Consider the following 21712-nt stretch of genomic DNA (forward strand, 5'->3'; position numbering starts at 1 on the left):
GAGCACTGTATTGATTAGATAGAACAGACAAAAATTCCACTCGAGAGCAGAGATTTCCAACATAATTCAGGACATGCTTGTTTCTATCCAACAGATAAAATGGCTGATTATATTCAATTAGCCTTCTGTGGTCAATGAGTTTGGATTTTAATTCATTCATATTGATAGAAAAAAAATCAATTTCTATTGGCTTAAGAAAAGTGCCAGTTAGAAACAGAACTCCCCATCTTTTTTCCAATCCCTTTGAGATTAACCCTCCTCCCCGCTTCTTTACATGAGGAGTTTCACTCCTTTGTTACATGCAATTACAAAATGAGTGGATTGGGGGCAGGGCTGGTAGCACTCACGCGTCATCACGTCAGCCAAAAATCCACTTCCATACAGAATTACAGCTAGATAGGAGGAATAAGATGTAGAGTTCTATAGCACTGTAGGGTGACTATAATTAACAACAATTTACTGTATGCTGTCAGTTAGCTAGAAGAGAGGATTTAGAATGTTCCCAACACAAAGAAATGGTAAATGTTTGAGGTGATGGATATGTTAATTAACTTGATTTGGTCATTACACATTGTATACAAGTATCAAAATGTCACAGAGCACACCGTAAATATGTACAATTACTATGTGTCAATTAAAAATTAAAAAAAAAAAAAGGTGAATGAATAACAAAATTCCCTCCCATATTTCCAAATGTACTCTATCCCCCCAGCAACATTTGTCTCCAACTGAATTTCTCTTCTTATCTCAAAAAGACTGTTATCTACAGAGGCCAGCAAATGGTATTGAGGTTTCTGGGCAAGAAATAAAGGTCTTTTTCCTTAATAAAATGGCTTGGTTTCTCTCAAACTTCCCTTAAAAAACAAGTTGGTCCAAGAGAATAATAAAGAGATAAATTTTTTTTTTTTTTTTGGTGGGGGGAAAGGGAGGATTTTTTAGTAGGAAGAAAGGGGAAGAGTGAAGATTTGCACAGCACCTAGCACGTACAGTGTTCAACAAATCTTTTCTGAATAGAATATAGAAGTCTTTAGCCTCCAGTTAATACATAATACAATAAATGGGGGATGGTAGATAAATATACAAATGCTGTATTTTTTTTTTTGTTCACTGTGAATTCTAGAGACGTGACATTTTTACTATATAAACACCTGCCAAATCAAAGACAAATCAAATCAAGCTTTGTAAACTATCCATTTTAAATCTATCACTGCTTGAAAGTGTCTGTCAATTACATTTTGACCTTCGTACTAACTGCTTATTCAAATATTAGTTGGCCCTTAGAAAGATTTTATTTGCAATATTGCAAACAAATTTTAAATTATGAAAAGACTTACCAAATAATTGATGACATAAAATCGGTCATATTCTCTGTTTTTAGGATTGATCCTACGATGCTGTTTTTTCCTCATATGATCTTTAAGTGTATTTTTGTCTCTGAAGGTCCTCTCACAGTACAAGCACTGCAAACTAAGAGAAATATACAAACACTTATAGATTAGAGAACTCTCTTGGGTGGATGCTGCAATAGCTCTTTATCGTCGAGTTTTGTACTTATTCATTTCAGGTCACACAGAATCTTCAAATGGGATACACCATCCTTGTCAGAATTTCCTCATTTAATGCATTTGGCTTTGTAAAATGCCTGATGTGGTCAATTTTGTAGTTGGCTAAGTTGGCCAACTTGGCTGTTTAGTTAAAACTTTGACAAAGATATTAATATCCAAAAATTATCTTGGTGCTTTACTAGTCGAATAATCTATTCTAAAATGAAAATGTAGGTATGTTCTTCAAACAATTATAATGATGTGTAGCACTGACTGCCCCTAATGTATATAATAATTAGCATATGGCTTGTTATATCCTATGAGCTGATTTGCAGTGTTTGATTCCTAGCTCCAATACCTGCTTGGCTGAGGGACTTGGTAAAGTTACTTGCCCTCTCTGTTGCCATTTTCTGGTCTCTTGACTGAAGATAATACTTACCTTGTAGAGACTTATGATAACTTCATATACATATATTTATTTATTTATTGAGCAATTACTGTGTGCTATAAACTGTGCAAGTTATTTTATTGCATATGTATTAATAAAATAAATGGTAGCTATAATTATTATATCATTCTCATACACTTTCTACCTGAATACTTCCACTGACTAGGAATTCATTACCTAATGGAAGCAGTGATTACCAGTTTTGAACAGGCTGCTAACAAAATATCTTTCTCATACTAAACTTGACAGTTGATACTGCCTGTAACTTCTACCCATGAGTCATCAGAGTTCTATTTTCGGGAATCACACAGTCTTTTACACAAAAATTTTTAACAAAAATAACCGCAATCTGTCATTGTTTCAATTTTGAATTCTTTTCTATCTCTACTAAACACCCTTTCGCTCATTTCTTATGCTATAGAAATAAGTATATTCTTTTATAGTAAACACTTTATGGGTGATAAGCTGATTGTGGATATTCATTACTGCTAATCTTGCTAGAAAGCATATCTGGTCTTGTTTTATAAATGATGGGTCATTTAACAAGAGTGAAGGGACTTGTTTTAACATAGTGTTGACATGAAAATTTGAGTTAAGAACATTTTATAATTCATCTATATCATTTAAAACTTCTTTTTTTTTAATTGCTCTAAATGTTGTGGGTTGAGACATCAAACTTGTTACTATATATTTAAATGAGGAAAACTAGGTGCAGAGAAAAAAAAATCTTAGGCCCTTTCTTAGAAAGAAAAGTGTGTACATTTTTAAAAACAATTTTGGTGACCTAGAGAATTTCCTTCCTTATTTCAGCAGGCTAAGCTCTAGATAACCAAAGCTGCCAGAATATGACATTGGGAAAATGGAATGTCATATATAAATGTGAATGAAAACTAAAAGGTAGAAGAATGCATTAAGTATGATATGTCTCATATAAAACTGAATAACATACAACAATTTGACAATATATTTACTTTACTAAATATGTAGAAAAACTATAGTGAAAAGTAAAGGAAGGAATTACAATTCCAACATTAAGAACAGTAGTTTCTAGGGAGATACTAATACAGAAAGGCACACAGAGAGAGTCAAAGGAATTAATAATGTTCTATTTCTTAGGCTGGAGGATTAGTATGTGCTTCATACCCTATAAGACATATCTTATATGGTATGTATATTGTTTGACAAATATGACATTTTATTTTGAAAATTTAAAAAACACTAGGCAATACAATCAGATAAAATGAGGACTGTTATAGAAAATGTGAACTCTGACATGAGAAATTTCCACTTTAATTACTTCTTACTATTAATTTTTAAAAATTTAAACAGAGGTCGAGATTAAAATAGATTTAGGCAGTGTTTCATGAAATAGTACCTACTTGTCAAGCTTTTTCTGTAATGTACACAGAAATTCATTGCAGTTTACAATGTTGTCTGGCAATCCAATGTTGAAAGCATGTTCTCTAGCCATGTGGTTCAAAAGAAGAGATCTAGGAATAAATTTGAGCAATTTGTATTATTTATAAATGATTTAGAAAAAAAGCAGGCTAGGAATAGCATTTGTACAATAACACTAATTAGAGGCATAACCAAGTGTTCAATATGGGCACAAACATCTTAGCTATGAAAGAGTGACATGTTATAAAGTATGTAAGTATAACCATAAGCACATCAGCAGTATAAAAGGGGGCCAAAATTTGTTCCAGAATCTGCCACTAGACCTACAAGAGAATCAGGTTTCTGTCCTTTAAACTATTAAATGAACTGTGCTTCCTCTACTTTTCCAATTCACCACGGGGAAGACGATGAAGCAACTGCCTAACAGAAATATGACCTGCAATGATCTAAGATCACAGACATTTAGCCAGCTTATCTCTAGTCAGAGACCTGGGAACTCACAATTAACAGGTCTAATTGCATGCAAGTGTTAATGATAACCTAAAATACATGACCAGCCTGTTAATTAGTTTATGCAGAAAAGGAAAATTTTAATTTATGTAGTTTTGCATAACAAAAAAGCATATGTGTACAATAGATTCTACTGGGCCTTTATCATAAATTTAGTTCATAAAATAAAGGTGGCAGTTTTTTGGAACTCATCAGTACACATACCATCGATAGACTATGCATAGTGTCATACTATATAGTATATTTTATCTAGCTTATTTAGACACTTACCTGCACTACCACCCCCAAAATTGATTTTAATGTTTTGTTTTTCCCTTGAGAAAGTGAAATAAAGCAACCAACTCCATAAAAATGTTTGATGCCTTTTTTTTTTTTTTTTTTTACTATGTAGGAGATACACTTATTAATCTCATGATTAATATGTCCATTTGTCAAACTGCTTAACTATTACTTATAACTTTGATTAAAACTACTTGTTAGGGTAGTTCACAGTGCCTTTTGGGAACACAGGATAGAGCTAGACTTTCCAAGGGGCTTCAGGCCAAAGCGCTATGCTGTGGAAGGGTCCAGGTGGAAGCACAGCTGGGAGTCTCCTGCAGGAAGTGGGGTGGGTGAGTGAGTGGCAGGGGGTGTGAGGCAGAGGGTTAGAAAACTTCCTCTATGCCCAAGGCTGTGTTGGGGTAGGGGACAGAGCCTCTGGATCCAGGGAGGTTCTCCCTACAGTGGCCAAGCCATAGGTGCATCTGCCTAGAACTTCCAGGATGAAGGTCCAGATCCTAGATTATGCCTGGATGAAGTCAGAAATAACAGCTGTCTCAAAGGGTACAGGCAGGTTAGGAGGTTTTCCTCACCCCCAGGCTATGTTGGATCAGGATCTTTTGCCATTAAGAGTCACAATGAATGTGCTCATGGGAGCTTAGTCCTGCTCTCAACCCGTCTGGGGCCTAAAGGCTTGGCATCTAGAGTCTGTAAGTTAGGAGATGAAAGTTAAGCCAGTGCTAACTCAATGGGTGGGTGGGTAGGTGGGTTAGGAACCTTCCCCAGTCTCTAAGACTCTGTTGGGGCAAGCCCCAGTGGCTTCTGGGATCCAAGTGGGTTGGCTCAGGAAGGCCTTCAGCCCTAGCCAGCAGCTAGATAAGAGGAATGAGGGTTGAACTGACAGTCCTCAAGACCTATTTCCAGGCTCAGTTGGGCCAGGCCCTATGCCTTCTTGACTCCAAGGTGTTCCCCCAAGCACATCAAAGTCTGAGTCAGACCCACCCAAGGCTTTCAGGCCTGACATCCAAACCTTAAAATGGAGCAGCTGGTTCAGGATGTGCAGGTGTACTAGAAAGTTCCCATGATTCCAGGCTCTATTGTCCCACTGTGAATGTGGCCATGGGAGCCTTGGCATTCTCTGAACCTTTTTGAGGGCTGCCAGCCAGGCATCCAGATCTTGAAAGTGAGGGGATAAGGGTTAGCAGGCAACTTTCTCAAATAAGTAGGTATGTTAGGAGGCTTCCCCTGCCCATGTGCTTAATTGCTACCATCTAGTGCCTTCTGGATCTAGGAGAGTTTTACCAAAAGGGGCCAAAATTGAGTCAGGACCTGGAAGGAGACTGAGTGGATGCAGAGCCAGTGTGTGAAGAGGGTTGGTGGGGTTAACAGTCTTTACATGGCCCCACTCTCTGATCTGGTGGTTTTGATGTCTTTTGGCTTCAGAGGGGTTCTCCTAGGAGTGGCCCAGCCTTAGCTCGGATTGCCCAGAGGTTCCAAGTCTGACATCCAGGTACTGAAAAGGGGGTCAGAAATAGGTAAAATTGGCAACAGGCTGAAAAAGAAGGGGCTGTCCTCTCCAGTACTATGATGGTTAATTTTTAAAAATTACTTATTTATTTTGGCAGTTGGCCGCTGTTAAGGATCTGGACCTTTGTCCTTGGCGTTATAACACCATGCTCTAACAACTTAACTAACTGGCTAGGCCCTAGGACGGTTAATTTTATGTGTCAACTTGGCTAGGTTAAAGGATGCCCAGATAGCTGGTAAACATTATTTCTGGGTGTGTCTATGAGGGTATTTCTGGAAGAGATTAGCACTGGACTGAATTCACCACTGGCTTTCTTTGATCTCCAGTGTGCAGACAGCATATCGTGGGACTTCTCAGCTTCCATAATTGTATGAGTCAATTCTCATAATATATATCCTCTTATATATATATCCTATTGGTTTTGTTTCTCTGGAGAACCCTGATAATATAAGTACCTAAGTGGTTTGTTAGCTAATTAAAAATTAGATGGATTCAGCCTATTAGCCTGAGGTGAGAAGGTAGGGAAAGACTGGAACCACCTGTATTCACCCTTCTAGCCACAGCAGCTGGTTAGTTAAGGGCCAGGAAAATCTTTGGGGCCTTAGAGTAGAGATGGCACCTTACTTGACCTACTTCATTTAAGATTTTGAAATTTTTAAATTCCTGATCAGCCAGGATGATTCCCTAAATTGCTGAATTCATTTCTTTATTTTTAATTTTTAAATTAATTCCTTGTCAACTTAGTTTTAACTTCTGGGAGATTAAATGCATGACAGTTTTAAATAGTATTCCAACTCCTTATCTTCTTCATAAACTTAATTTTATCATTAAATGCACAATTTTTTCTTGAAATTACAAGTTTCACATAAACTTAGTTTTCATAATTACTACACTTTTTCACATTCACAGTGGTCCTTCAAGGCATGTAATAATTATAAATATACAATTAATACATTTTGGGTTTAAATGAAGTTTCACTTAAAACATTATTTCATGTACTTTTTCCTTCTCAAATATTTCTCTCTCTTTACACTTTGGGAAGAAAGACTTCCCTACATAGTTCTCTCCAATATCTTTTTTTTTTTTTCTCGTTTAACATTGTATGTAGTCAGAGTCATCTCTAAACTTATAGACATGAATTGGGCAAATGAGATTAAAGAAACAGCTTTAAGAGAAGTACTTCTGGAATGGTGGAGTAACAACCTCTGAAAATCTGCTTCTCTATAAAAGAAACAAGTACACTGGCAAAAATGGTTAAAATCAACTTTTTTAGAACTCTGGAAATTAACCACAGGCTTGTAACAATCCAAGAAGCATTTATTAAGAAAAATGGGTCAATTTTGGTAAGAATGGTGAGCCTTGTGGTGTTTTAAATTGCCCTATTCCATTTCCATTTCCTTAGCTACACAATAGCCTTGACAACCATCAGCCTCGTAGCCAGTGGAGAGGGCAAAATAGGATTGGGCCATTCCTAAAGAATTGTTACTATTTAATCTGTTTGGCAGGTGCTGGGAAAAGTTCCATTCACAGGGTTTGTCTTTATTTGACCTGACTCAGGTCACTCAGTGAGAAATGTCTCATCTCCAAGGCATTTACCAAAAACAATCAGTGACAATATTTTAACATTGCAGCTGCCTGAGGAATTACTAATTGGGGTAAATAACAGGCTGGCAAAAAACATAAAAGGAAAATCTGGGGAATGAGATGTCTAAGGGGGACTTTGAAAAGTTATGACATATTCCCAGAGATCTAGAAGGGCACACATATGAGCAAGACTGTGAGCATGCCCAGGAAAGACCCTAATCTCTCACCTCTAACCTTGAGACTCTACACAAGCATAAAATAAGGCAGAATTGTAAACTGATGAAGTGTTGAATATGTTCCCCAACCCACATACAGAGCCCCTTGACAAAGGGCAGAAGACATACTGGTTCAGAGCATTTAAGAAAATCTCTGATCAATAGCTGAACACTAAGCTAACTGGGCAGAGACTTTAGTGGTCACACACGACCAAGAATATACACTTCAGAGAAAACCCAGGTAAGTCACTAAACATGAAAACAGCAACAAAATCCCTGGTGGGGCAGAGTAGAAATCTGATTTCCAGAGTTGCCACAATATATTATTTAAATGTTGAGTTTTCAACAAAAAAAGTACAAGACATGCAAAGAAGTAAGAAACCATGCCTCATACACAAGGAAAAATAGAAGTCAATAGAAATTTCCCCTGAGGAAGCCCAGATGTTGAACTTACTAGACAAAGCCTTTAAGTCATCTAATATAAATACATTCAAAGAACTAAAAGAAACCATGTCTAAGAAAAAAAAAATCAAAGGAGAGTATGAGAATATCTTACCAAGCACAGAATACCAATAAAAAGACAAAAATTATGTAAAAAACTCCAACAAAAGAGCAAGTCTGAAGCTGAAAAGTACAATAACCAAAATGAAAAATTTGCTAGAGGGGTTGAAAAGAAGATCTGAGGTATCAGAAACAAGAATCAGTGCACTTGAAGACTGGTCAACTGAGATTTTCCAGTATGAGGAAAAGAAGAAAAAAAGAATAATGAAAAATAAACAGAGCCTCAGAGACCACCAAATTCTACTAATATAGTGTTTGTTTGTTTTTGGTGGCTGGCCAGTAAGGGGATCTGAACTCTTTACCTCAGTGTTATCAACACCATGCTCTAACCAAGTGGGCTAACTGGCCAGCCCTCTACCAACATATGTATAACAGGATTCCCAAAAGGGGAAAGGAGAGTGGGGAGCGGGGAGGCAGGAGTGAGAAGGGAGTGTGGGGAGAGGGAAGTGGGGAGAGAGAGAAAGAACATTAAGAAATAATATCCGAAAACTTACCAAATAAAACATTAACCTAAACATCTAAGAAGCCCAACAATCTTCAGGTAGAATAAATCAAAGAGATCCATACCAAGACATAAACTGTCAATAGACAAAAAGTCTTGAAAGTTGTAAGAAAAAAATCAACTCATTACACACAAGGAATCCTTAGTAAGACTAACATTTGACTTCTTGTCAGAAATTATGGACACTAGAGGGCACGGGATGACATGTTCAAAGTGCTGAAAGAAAAAGAGTGTCAACCAAATTCTATATCCAGCAAAACTGTTCCACAAAAGATGAAGAAGAAAGAAATGAGGGAGAAATCAAGACATTCCCAGATAAACAGAAGCTGAGGGAATTCGTTGCTAGCAGACCTGCCCAACAAGAAACTGAAGGGAGTCTTTTAGGCAAAAAGGAAGGGACACTAGACAGCAACAAAATGTACATGAAAAAATCAGAAGCACTGGTAAAACTAATTACACAGGAAAATATAAAAGACAGCATAAATATATATTTGTTTATAACACTTTTCTTCTCATATGTGATGTAAAAGACAAGTGCATAAAGTAGTAATTATAAAACTTGTTAATGAGCTGATAATGTATAAAGTTGTAACTCGTATGAAAACAAGTGCAAAGGATTGGGGAGGGATCAAACTACATGGAAGTAGAGTTTTTGCATATTATTGAAATTAACTTGGTATTAATCTGAACTAGAGTGTTTCAAATTAAAATGTTAATTGTAATCCCCAGGGCAACCACTAAGAATATAGCTCAAAAATATGATAAAAGAAACAACAAGGGAATTAAAATCATACACTAAAATACACCAATTCAGGGGCTGGCTGGTTAGTTCAGTTGGTTAGAGTGCAGTGCTGATAATATCAAGGTCAAGGGTTCAGATCCCTTATTGGCCAGCTGCCAAAGATAAAACAAACAAACAAACAAACAAACAAAAGAAGGCAGTAATGGAGGAGAGAAACAAAAGACCTAAAACAGAAAACAAATAGCAAAATGGTAGCAGTAAATCCCATCTTATTAGTAATTACATTAAAAACAAATGGATGAAACACTCTAACCAAAAGGTGCAGATTGGCAGAATAAATGAAAAAACATGATCTGACTATATGTTGTCTACAAGAAAGACACTTTAGATTCAAAGACACAAGTGGTTTGAAAGAAATAGCTTTTACATTCCAAAGACAAGGGTATATAGGGGAGGGGAAAGAGCAGACAAAGGGTAACAAGAAAGTACTCATTTCTTTATCCTTGTCCATTACCCATTTTCTCTGTCTTTCTATTCTTACGAGGAAGACAGAAATGTAGGCCTGCAACACTGCTAATATACTGCATTGCTGGAATCAGGTTGTTTAATATTATTATAGAATGACTTCTTCATAAGTAAGAACTGCTGCTGTAAAGGGGACATTTTATAATAATTAAATGCTGCTTATTTTTCTCATTGGCTAATTTCTTAAAATGTTCATTAAAAGAGAACAATGATTTAGTCAGTCAAGACTTCTGAGGAGCTCACTTAAATCCAATGAGATCTGACTCAATAAAGAATATAGATATAGGGCCGGCCCTGTGGCACACTTGGGAGAGTGTGGTGCTTGGGAGCGCAGTGGCGCTCCCGCCGCTGGTTCGGATCCTATATAGGAATGGCCAGTGCGCTCACTGGCTGAGCGCAGTGCGGGCGACACCACTCCAAGGGTTGCGATCCCCTTACTGGTCACAAAAAGACAAAAAAAAAAAAAAAAAAAAAAAAAAAGAATATAGATATAGGTAGAAAAGAAGAACAGGAGGATTATATTAGGAACTAGAGGAGTACCAACATTCAGTATGTTTAAATATCAATATTATCAGAGTTTATGATCAACAATACTTCAAATGATATCAATATATCAATATCCACATTTAGAAAAGCTTAAACTATAGAAAATAAAGTATCATTTGTAGCTTCCCATATGTCAATACTAGGGATCCTTAAGAATAATCACATCCTATTCACTAGGTTAATAATTACCTTAACCTAAAATGAGAAATATCTTGTTAAAAGACTGTCAGTAACAATGTTTGATAAACTTTTTGATAGTGAGATGGGTTTTCACTGATCCATAACAACTCTTAAGCTTGGTCCTTACTGTCATCCCCATAAAGCCCTTTGAAACAGAAGGACAAAGTTAGAAGTACAATCAGTGGCCTTAGAACAGATTTTTCTCTATGTTAACTGATGTACATGAGAATCAAACCTTCATCACTGGTGTTTTAAGCATTAATACCTCAACCAAACCCTTTTTTAAAATCAAGTGAGTAGCTACCCTCCCTTTTTCAATGTTTTTCACACAACAGCACCAGTTACTGTGCTAGGCTATGTTTTCATTAAAGACTGCTGTCTTTCAAGTGGGCAGAAAATAATGTTTTCTGATTGTCCATTGCATGTTGAGTCTGATTGTCAACTGCATGTTCTCATTTCAATGAGGTTACAACTTCATGACTTGTATTTAAGTGAATGTACATTTTGTAAATGTTACTGTTGCATAATAAGAGATTTGTCTAGTATTTGTTCCTGGTTCCTGGAACAGAGATTTAAAACCCCTTGGAATTTCTCTATTAAAAGGAGTATCTTTATTACGTTAATGAGGTGACTCATGGAAGCCCCTAGATAGCTTCTAGATGGGGGCTGGTCACTGGAAAGACCAACCACATAATTAGAGGATTGGAAATTTGAACCAATCTAACCTCCAGAGAGGAAAGGGAGGTTGCAGAGTGAGTTCAATTAATCAATCAATCATGCCTATTTAATGAAGTCCTAACAAAAACTCTGGACATCAAAGCTCAGTGGAGATTTTTGGTCGGTGTACCAGGAGGGTAACAGGTCCTGATTCCTTGGGGAGAAGGCACAGAAACTCTGCATTCAGGATCCTCCCAGACTTTGTTCTATCCATCTCTTCATTTGGCTATTCCTGATCTTTATCCTTTATAATAAAACTGTAATCGTAAATACAGTGCTTTCTTGAGTTCTGAGTCATTTTAGTGAATTATCAAACCCATGAAAATTATCAGTGGGAACCTTTAAATTTGTAGCCAGCCGATCAAAAGTGTGGGCAGCCTGGGAATCCCTAAACTTATGACTGGTGTCTGAAGTAGGGGCAGTCTTGCTGGGGGCTGTGCCCTTAAAGTTGTAGAATCTGATGCTAAGTCTGAGTGTTTAGTGCCAGACATTGAGTGGTAGTACACCAGTTGGTTTTGGACCAGTTAGAGTTGATGACAGAATTGCCAATCCCCACTTCTTTTTTAGGCCTTTATCATTTTTAATATTCAACAGTGAAAAAATGCCAACAATCTAGAGTTAACAAGTTAGTATAGAGAGGCACATCTGCAGTAGTTTGTTGCATATGATCCTGCCTGTCAGCCAGTCTTAAAAGCCTTACAATATTAAACATAAATCTATTTTTTGCATTTTAAGAATTTATTCCCCTGTTCTGCTTAGAGCAACCACAGTCCATCTTTGATGTTAGATGTATTTAAAATAAAATAAAAAATCCTGCTGATACATGAAAGGGCCTGAGCCAACATGCATAACTTAATTTATATAACCAACAGTTATGTTTTGATGAGTTTTCAGATTAAAAACAGTAACATTTAAAGATACATAATGACAAACCTGTTTCCAAGAAATTCCTCACTACAAAACATACAAACGCCATGAAAATTGGTATCATTTCGTTCTTGCTGCTGCTGTTCCAGAATTTCTTTCTGTAAAGTAGAAACAAATTTATGACATTATCTTTAATAAATGCACAGTCAGCTAATGAAAAATGTCAGTCTAAATGGGAAACTGGGGTGGAAGCAAAAAGGAAGTATATGAGAGTTGCCAATATTTCAAATTTCTCCATTCCTGTCCTTGCATCAAAATTCCAAGTCTAGGGTCTGACTGGTTAGTTCAGTTGGTTAGAGCATGGCAAGGTCATGGGTTTGGATCCCTATACTGGCCAGCTGCCAAAACCAAAAACAAACCCAAAAAATCTCCAACTCTACAATTAAATGCCTACAGAACACTCCATTTGGACAGCTATGAAGGAAAATCAAAGTCAACAAGGTATTACCATCCTTCCCTACCCTGTCCTTTCTTTTATCCTTGTCATTCATCTCCCATCCTTACCCTCTTCCAAAAACGTTGTAGGGCCTTTGACTCGCTCCTTTCCTTAATTCTTGGTTTAGTCTGTAATCAAGTTCTAATCAATTTTTCACTCAAACTATCTTTCATATTACTTTTCTCTACCATTCTCAATGTCATCACCTTGAGTTCAGCTTTTATTCAGTCATTATGGGATTACTATACATAAATCTCCTACAGGGTCTGCCTGACTTCAATCCCTCTTCCATATCCATCGTTTTTGCTGCTAGAAAACTTTTCTTAAACATTGTTTTCATGCACAATTATCTTGCTAATCTCCAACTCAAATAATTTTAAACATGCTATGGTAAGGTCCTGCTATAATCAGAGTGGTTCTATGCATTATCTTTCCTTGAGGTTATTTTATTTCCCTTTGCTTTTCACTGTTACAAGTCTCACCTGTTCATCAAGATTCAACCTGATTCCCATTTCTATCATGTGGCCATTTCTGACTACAGTACAACAGTTAAGAACTCAAGCTCTGAAATATTGAGTAGATATGGAATTGGAATGTAGCACTCACTTGTAATCAATAATTTAACCTCTTTAATCCTGTTTTTCCTTTTTAAAGATGAAAATAAAAATATTATCTCACGGCACTGTGTACAGGATTAAATCAGATAATTTATGTAAAGAGTTCAAATTGTAGATGAGTCATTAAATGTTATGTTATTGTTATCCAGCCCACATTAATTCCTACTGTATATTACCCAACATCTATTTTTTTTTATTGAAACATAATTGATTGTACATATCTGTGGGGCACAGCGTTGAATATCAATACCTTTGTGAAATATGTGATATACAGACTTTTCTACATCCACTTAATTTTTTTTTTTTTTTTTTTTTGGTGGCTGGCCAGTAAAGGGATCTGATCCTCTAACTTTGGTGTTACAAGGCTGCACTCTAACTAACTGAACTAACCAGCCAGCCCTTAAAATTTTTCTTGCAAAATACCCACAAAAAAGCATGACTGAGATGAGAACAATATGAATAAGCTTCTCAGCATTTGGAGCTTTGGAACGCACTAAAATAACAAGATAGATAATATATGCAAATACAATTACGCCTTATTCCTGGATTAATTAGAAAAAGAGCTATTATTTAGAATTTTCTAGATCACAGAAATTTTAATTTGATATTTAAAGGGTTACGTTTTGCATAGGATGGTTTCCAAGACATCCCTCATGTTTTCTATGCATTCCAAATTCAAAATATAATTTAACCTGTTCTATATGATACAAGGTCCTACCATAATGTACTGTAATACAAATATTTCACTTAAAAAATCTCTTTGCCCTTACAAATGACTCTAAACTGTTTGTGCTCTTCTCGTTTTATTCTCTCTCTGTTATATCCATCTATATTTACCTCCTGTTATTCACTGAAGCTTTTTATTACTATTAGTGGGTCTACTTTGGTACATACCAACTGGCTCCCCCATCTACACCTTCCATTTCCTGTCCTTTGTTTGTACTTTCTGTTCTTCCCCTTAACCTGGAATAAAACTATAAAAACTCCCAAAACCAGCTATGGAAAAACAGATAATCAAATTCTAAGGATAAAATTAAGTGAATATGTTTGGTACCTGAGAAAAACTAGCTCCCAGTATCTTCCTTGGATGGGCTTTATGGCAATTATTTTCATCTGGAAGGGATGCTTTGTCTCTTATTTCTGGGTTCTCTGTAATTTGTGTCTATTGAGGTTCCCAGATACCAGATGAATGGATTTATATGGAAGACTTTTCTCATACACACACTTATTTTTATTTTTTATTTTGTTTATTTTCTTGGAGGCTAGCTAGTTCAGAGATCCAAACCCATAACCTTGGTGTTACAAGGTTATGCTCTAACCAACTGAGTTAACCAGCCATTCTATACATTTTAAAAGTATGATTATCTGATGCATGCCCAGATGAAAGACAAAATTTGACTGTAATGCACCTTAAAAAATTAGTCTATAAAGATCTCAGGACTGGCTGCAGGGGAACCAGAACTTCAACCGTGACCATCCTGAGTGCAAGTCAGGCACCCGTGCCAGAGCAGGTATGCACTGCCATAGAACTCCCAGCCTAGGCCAGTGCATGCCACCCAGAGAGGCCCCCAGAGAGGCCTGAGAACTGCCAGGCCCACACACCCCAAGCCACCCACGCCAGAACAGGTAGGTACCACTATGGGACTCCCAGCCCAGGCCAGTGCCTGTGGCCCAGAGAGGCCCAAGCCTCCCACCCACAGGCACCGAGGCAGCCATGCTAAATTGGCAGTCTCTGCAGGATCCTAGCCAGACATTATGGTCGAATGAGAGGACTGTGAAATCACCTGCCATAATGACTAAACACCAAAGGAAAGATACCAGAAATATGAAAAATCAAAAAAGTACACCACGACCAAAGGGTAATAATAACTCTCAAGCTCTAGATCCCATAGAACAGGAAGTCCTTGAAATGACTGACAAGGAATTTCGATCAACAATTCTAAGGAAACTAAATGAGATACAAGAAAACTCAGTTAGACAACACAATGAAATGAGAAAAAGTATACAGGACCTGAAAAAAGAAATGTACAAAGAAATCAATGCCCTGAAAAAGAATGTAGCAGAGTTTGTGGAGCTGAAGAATTCATTCAACAAAATTAAAAACGCAACAGAGAGTTTAACCAGCAGGCTAGAACAGGTAGAAGAGAGAATTTTTGACCTTGCAGATGGGCTGTTTGAAATAACACTGGTGGACAAAAAAAGGAAAAAGAATTAAAAACACTGAAGGAAATCTAAGAGAGATAACAGACAACCTTAAGTGCTCAAATATCCGAATCATGGGTATTTCCAGAAGGGGAGGAAAAAGGAAATGGCATTGAAAATATATTCAACGAAAAAAATGGCAGAAACTTCCCAGGTATAGGGAAAGACACAGATCTTCAGATTCAGGAGGCTCAAAGATCCCCAAACATATTCAGCTCAAAAAGGTCCTCTCCAAGACATGTTATAGTCAAACTGGCAAAACTCAAAGACAAAGAGAAAATCTTAAAAGCTGCAAGACAGAAGCATCAAGTCACCTATAAGGGAGTCCCAATCAGACTAACATTCAGACTTTTCATCAGAAACCCTAAAAGCCAGAAAAGAATAGTAGGATGATATATTCAAAATATTAAAAGACAAAGATTGCCAGCCAAGAATACTTTATTTTGGAAGGACAGCAAGGCTATCCTTCCAAAATGAAGGACAAATAGTATATTTCTTAGACAAACAAAAACTGTGGGAGTTCACTACCACACGACAACCTTACAAGAAATTCTCAAGGGCGTACTGGGTTTGGTACCTGAAAAACAACAATCACTGCCATAAATACTCAAGAAAAACCAAAATCCACTAGTAAAATAAAAATGCTAACAATAAAGAGAAAAAAAAAGTTTATCTACCACCCCAAGAAACCAACAAATACAGAAGACAAACAGTAAATCAGAAAGAAAGGAATAAAAGATACTTGAGATATCCAAACAAAAATCAATAAAATGCTAGGAGTAAATCGGCACCTTTCAATAACAACTCTTAATGTAAAAGGATTAAATTCCCCACTGAAAAGACACAGACTGACTGACTGGATTAAAAAGATGGACCCAACTATAAGCTGCCTTTAGGAGACTCACCTCACATGTAAAGACACACAGAGACTAAGAGTGAAAGGATGGAAAAAGATATACCAGGCAAACAGAAATGAAAAACGAGCAGGAGTAGCTATTCTTATATCTGATAAAATAGACATTAAACCAAAAACCATAAAAAGAGATAGAGAAGGCCACTATATAATGATAAAAGGATTTACCCATCAAGACATAACAATCATGTATATATAAGCACCCAACGTAAGAGCAGCCAGATTTAAAAAGCAAACACTATTATACCTAAAGAATGAGATAGAATACCCCACTCTCAATATTGGACAGATTATCTAGGCAAAGAATCAGCAGAGAAACACAAGATTTAAACAACACTTTAGACCAATTGGACTTGGCAGATATCTACAGAACATTCCATCCAACAGCCTCAGAATATTCACTCTTCTCATCAGCACATGGAAAATTCTCCTGGATAGATCACATGTTAGGTAACAAATCAAGTCTCAACAAATTCAAAACAATTGGAATTATTCCATGGATTTTTTCAGATCACAATGGATTAAAATTCGAAATCAATAACAAATGAAATTCTGGAAACTATACAAACACATGGAAATTAAACAGCATTCTACTTAATGACATATGGGTCTAAGAAGAAATAAAAAAATTTATTGGAACTAACGAAAATAATGACACCTCATACCAAAATCTGTGGAATACTGCAAAAGAAGTACTAAGGGGGAAATTTATCACATTAAATGCTTACTTCAGAAGAATGGAAAGATGGCAAGTAAACAACCTAACACTTCACCTTACAGAACTAGAAAAACAAGAACAATCCAAGCCCAAAGTTAGCAGACAGAAAGAAATAATTAAGATCAGAGCAGAACTTAATGAAATACACACCCAAAAGGTGATACAAAAGATCAATGAATCAAAAAGTTGGTTTTTTGAAAAGATAAGTAAAATTGACAAACCATTAGCAAGCCTAATCAAAAAAAGAAGAGAGAAGACCCAAATAACACAAATTAGAAATAAAAAAGGTGATATTACAACTGATACCTCACAAATACAAGAAATCATGAGAGACTACTGCGAACAACTATATGCCAACAAATTCGAAAATCTGGAGGAAACAGATAAATTTCTGGACACACACTAACTACCAAAACTGAGCCAAAAAGATATAGAAAATCTAAACAGACCAACAACAATAAAAGAGATTGAAGCTGTTATCGGAAAGCTCCCAACAAAGAAAAGCCAAGGACCACATGGGTTCACTGCAGAATTCTACCAAACCTTCAAAGAGGAATTGATACCAATTCTTTACAAACTATTCCAAAAGACTGAAACAGAGGCCATTCTCCCAAACTCATTCTATGAAGCAAACATCACCCCGATACCAAAACCAAAGATACAACAAAAAAAGAAAACTACAGGCCAATATCCTTGATGAATATAGATGCAAAAATCCTCAATAAAAAAATACTAGTTAACAGAATACAGCAACACATACACAAAATTATACACCATGATCAAGTGGGATTCATCCCAGGGATGCAAGGTTGGTTCTGTATATGCAAATCAATAAATGTGATATACCACATCAGTAAAATCAAAGACAAAGACCATACAATTATCTCTATAGATGCTGAAAAAGCATTTGACAAAATTCAACATTTGTTCATGATAAAGACTCTCTAAAAGTTAGGTATAGATGGAAAGTATCTAAACATAATTAAAGCTATATATGATAAGCCCACTGCCAATATCATCCTGAATGGGTAAAAGCTGAGAGCTTTTCCCTTAATAACAGGAATGAGACAAGTATACCCACTCTTACCACTCCTATTCAACATAGTGTTGGAAGTACTAGCCAGATCAACCAGAGAAGAGAATGAAATTAAAGGTATGCAGATTCGAAAAGATGAAGTCAAACTGTCCCTGTTTGCAGATGACATGATCCTATATATCAAACAGCCTAAAGCCTCTACAAAAAAACTCTTCAAGAGTTGATAAATGATTTCAGCAAATTTGCAGGATACAAAATCAACACACAAAAATCAGTAGCATTTCTATACTCCAACAGCGAACATGCAGAAAAAGAAATCAAGAAAGCCTGCCCATTTACAATAGCCACTAAAAAAATAAAATACTTAAGAATAAAGTTAACCAGGGATGTGAAAAATCTCTTCAATGAGAACTACAAACCACTGTTGAGAGAAACTAAAGAGGACACAAGAAGACAGAAAGATATCCTATGCTTCTGGTTGGAAGAATTAACATTGTGAAAATGTCCATACTATCCAAAGTTACATACAAATTCAATGCAATCCCCATCAAAATTCCAATGACATTTTTCTCTGAAATGGAAAAAACTATCCTAACATTTATGTGGAATGGCAAAAGACCACAAATAGCCAAAGCAATTAAGAGCAAAAAAAAAAAAAAAGCTGAAGGCATCACACTACCTGACTTTAAACTATACTACAAAGCTATAATAACCCAAAACAGCATGGTACTGGCATAAAAACAGACACATGGTTCAATGGAATAGAATAGCGAATCCTGAAATCAACCCATACACCTACAGCCATCTGATCTTCAACAAAGGCACCAAGTCTACACACTGGGGAAGAGACTGCTTCTCAGCAAATGGTGCTGGGAAAACTAGATAACCATATGCAGAAGAACGAAACTAGACCTATACCTCTCATCATATACCAAAATCAACTCAAAATGAATTAAAGAATTAAATATACACCCTGAAACAATAAAACTACTTAAAGAAAACATAGGAGAAACATTCCAGGAAGTAGGATTGGGTACAGACTTCATGAATACCACCCCAAAAGCACAGGCAACCAAAGCAAAAATAAACAAATGGGATTATATCAAACTAAAAACTTCTGCACAGCAAAAGAAACAACTAACAGGGTTAAATTACAACCTACAGAATGGGAGAAAATATTTGCAAAATATACATCTGACAAAGGATTAATATCTAGAATATATAAGGAACTCAAACAACTTTATAGCAAAAAAACAAGTAACCCAATTAAAAAATTGGCAAAGGAGCTAAACAGGCATTTCTCAAAGGAAGATATACGAATGGCCAACAGACACATGAAAAAATGCTCAACATCACTCAGCATTTGGGAAATGCAAGTCAAAACCACACTGAGATACCATCTCACTTCAGTTAGGATGGCTAAAATCCAAAAGACTCTGAATGATAAATGCTGGCAAGGTTGAGGAAAAAAAGGAGCCCTCCTACATTGTTGGTGGGACTGCAAAATGGTGCAGCCTTTATGGAAAATGGTTTAGAGGTTCCTCAAACAATTACAGATAGATCTACCATATGACCCAGCTATTCCACCCCTGGGAATATACCCAAAGGAATGGAAATCATCATGTCAAAGGGATACCTGTACTCCAGTGTTTATTGTAGAACTATTTACATTAGCCAAGAGTTGGAACCAGCCCAAATGTCCATCATCAGATGAGTGGACTCAGAAAATGTGGTATATCCACACAATGGAATTCTACTCTGCTATAAAAAAGAATGAAATACTACCATTCACAGCAACATGGATGGACTCGGAAAAAATTATATTAAGTGAAATAAGTCAGGCACAGAAAGAGAATTACCACATGTTCTAACTTATTTGTGGGAGCTAAAAATGAATAAATAAATACACATACAAACGGGGCAGGGGTAGCGGGGAAGATGACACAACAATCACAATTCCTTGAACTTGTTAAGACAAGTGAACAGATATGATGTTGATGGGCAGGAGAGGGGAGAGAGGCATTGGTAGAGGGACACGAAAATCAAACTACATTGTATATTGATAAAAAAATTAGTCTATAAATATGTAATGACTCTATCTGGCAGTGTAACAACTAGAACTGGTATTCAACAAAACCTTAAGTAACACACTAATGCCTTCCTGTTTTCTACAGAATAAAATCCACAATCTTTAGCATGGCATTCAAAATGTTCTGTACCTAATTCTAACCTAGGTTTTTAAAAGCCTTTTTTTCACATTGCTTCCCCATATAACCTTATGTTATAGGGAAAAGCAAGAAAACATATGATAATTTGTATATTATTATTTTCATTGATATTTCTCAACTACCTATTATGATTTCTTAAGCCATTCAACAGCTGAGTAATTGTTCCCTCTTTCCCCCATCTTTCCCTGTTAAGAGTTCTTTACCCTTATCCTTCAAGGCTCAGTTCAAATGCTACATCTCTGTGGTGAGTGGAAAAAACAATCAGCTGGGATTTAGCAGTTCTGTACTTTCGTCCTGTTTTTGTGATTAACTAGCTCTTAATGTGGCCTTGGGAATACCACTTCTTTAGGATTCAGTTTCTGGTGATTGCTTCTGAAACAGTCTACAAATCATTAAAGTGACTGTCCCAGACCACTTTTGTACTAAAAGTGATACCTCCATTTTATCAATTTAAAGCATTCAATTGGCATCTACATAGCTTGGTCTTCAGTAAAACTATGACTTAACCACCTCTATTAATGGAAAATGAGCTCCTTTATGCCATATACACACAATTTCTCACAGCAGATTCTCAATAAACACCTGACAACTAAACTTATACCCCAGGTACAACAACATACGCTCTACAAATCTGAATGCTCTCCTGAAAATCAAAATGGACTTCTGAAAAGAGAGGGATTTAGAACACACTTAATTGTCTCTTACTGACATAAGGTTGGCACTCATATGGTTTATAGTTCATATATAACGTAAAATGGTGAGCTTCCGACAGGAACAGTAAGCTGGTAAGATATTTGTTTAGACAAAGATAATAGCCTACTGTATATGTAAACTATCCTATGAGAAGAAATTTGTTGTTGGTTATGATTTAACAAGTCGTAATGTTTTTTTTTTAAACTCACAGCTGACAATTTTTAGGGATACACAGAAAATTTTACATTGCTATGGGGTAGGGATTTGGGGGATAGGTTTTCACTTTTTTAATAAAAATTAATAATTTAAAGTTTTAATACTATACATGTATAACTTTAATACGTATATTTCTTAAAGGCATAAATACATGTTTGTTGCTAAGACGACTTTTTGAGCAAAACAGGTGCTGTAATTCAAGAGAAGGAAATGAACTAGAGTGATAATTACTGAACCCAATAGTTAAAAAAACAGTATATTGCTGTAGAACACAATTATTTTTATTTTATTTTTTAAAAAATATTAAGAACTGGAATAATGGTATCAAGGTTTCCTTGCTATCCACTCTAATAAAGTTTACTCTATGAAGTGCTTGTGCCTTATTAAAATAAAAGAAATTCTCCTTATTCCTTAAAATAGCAACGATTATATACACTTTTGATTAAATTTTACTTATACATAAATCAT

General features: G+C 36.1%; 1 protein-coding gene across 2 annotated transcripts in view; it reads right to left on the reverse strand.

Annotated features, from left to right (window-relative positions):
* The window catches only part of ZNF277 (zinc finger protein 277), a 129921-nt gene that overhangs the window by 13651 nt on the left and 94558 nt on the right, over positions 1-21712 (reverse strand). For both annotated transcript variants that reach the window (XM_063098748.1, XM_063098747.1), the window contains exons 5-7: positions 12192-12283; positions 3372-3482; positions 1335-1467 (exon numbers count right to left, since the gene is read on the reverse strand). In XM_063098748.1, coding sequence (XP_062954818.1) covers positions 1335-1467; positions 3372-3482; positions 12192-12283 — 336 coding nt within the window. The remainder of the gene's footprint in view (positions 1-1334; positions 1468-3371; positions 3483-12191; positions 12284-21712) is intronic.

The sequence above is a fragment of the Cynocephalus volans genome, chromosome 6, assembly GCF_027409185.1.
Source record: "Cynocephalus volans isolate mCynVol1 chromosome 6, mCynVol1.pri, whole genome shotgun sequence".
Classification (NCBI taxonomy): Eukaryota; Metazoa; Chordata; class Mammalia; order Dermoptera; family Cynocephalidae; genus Cynocephalus; species Cynocephalus volans.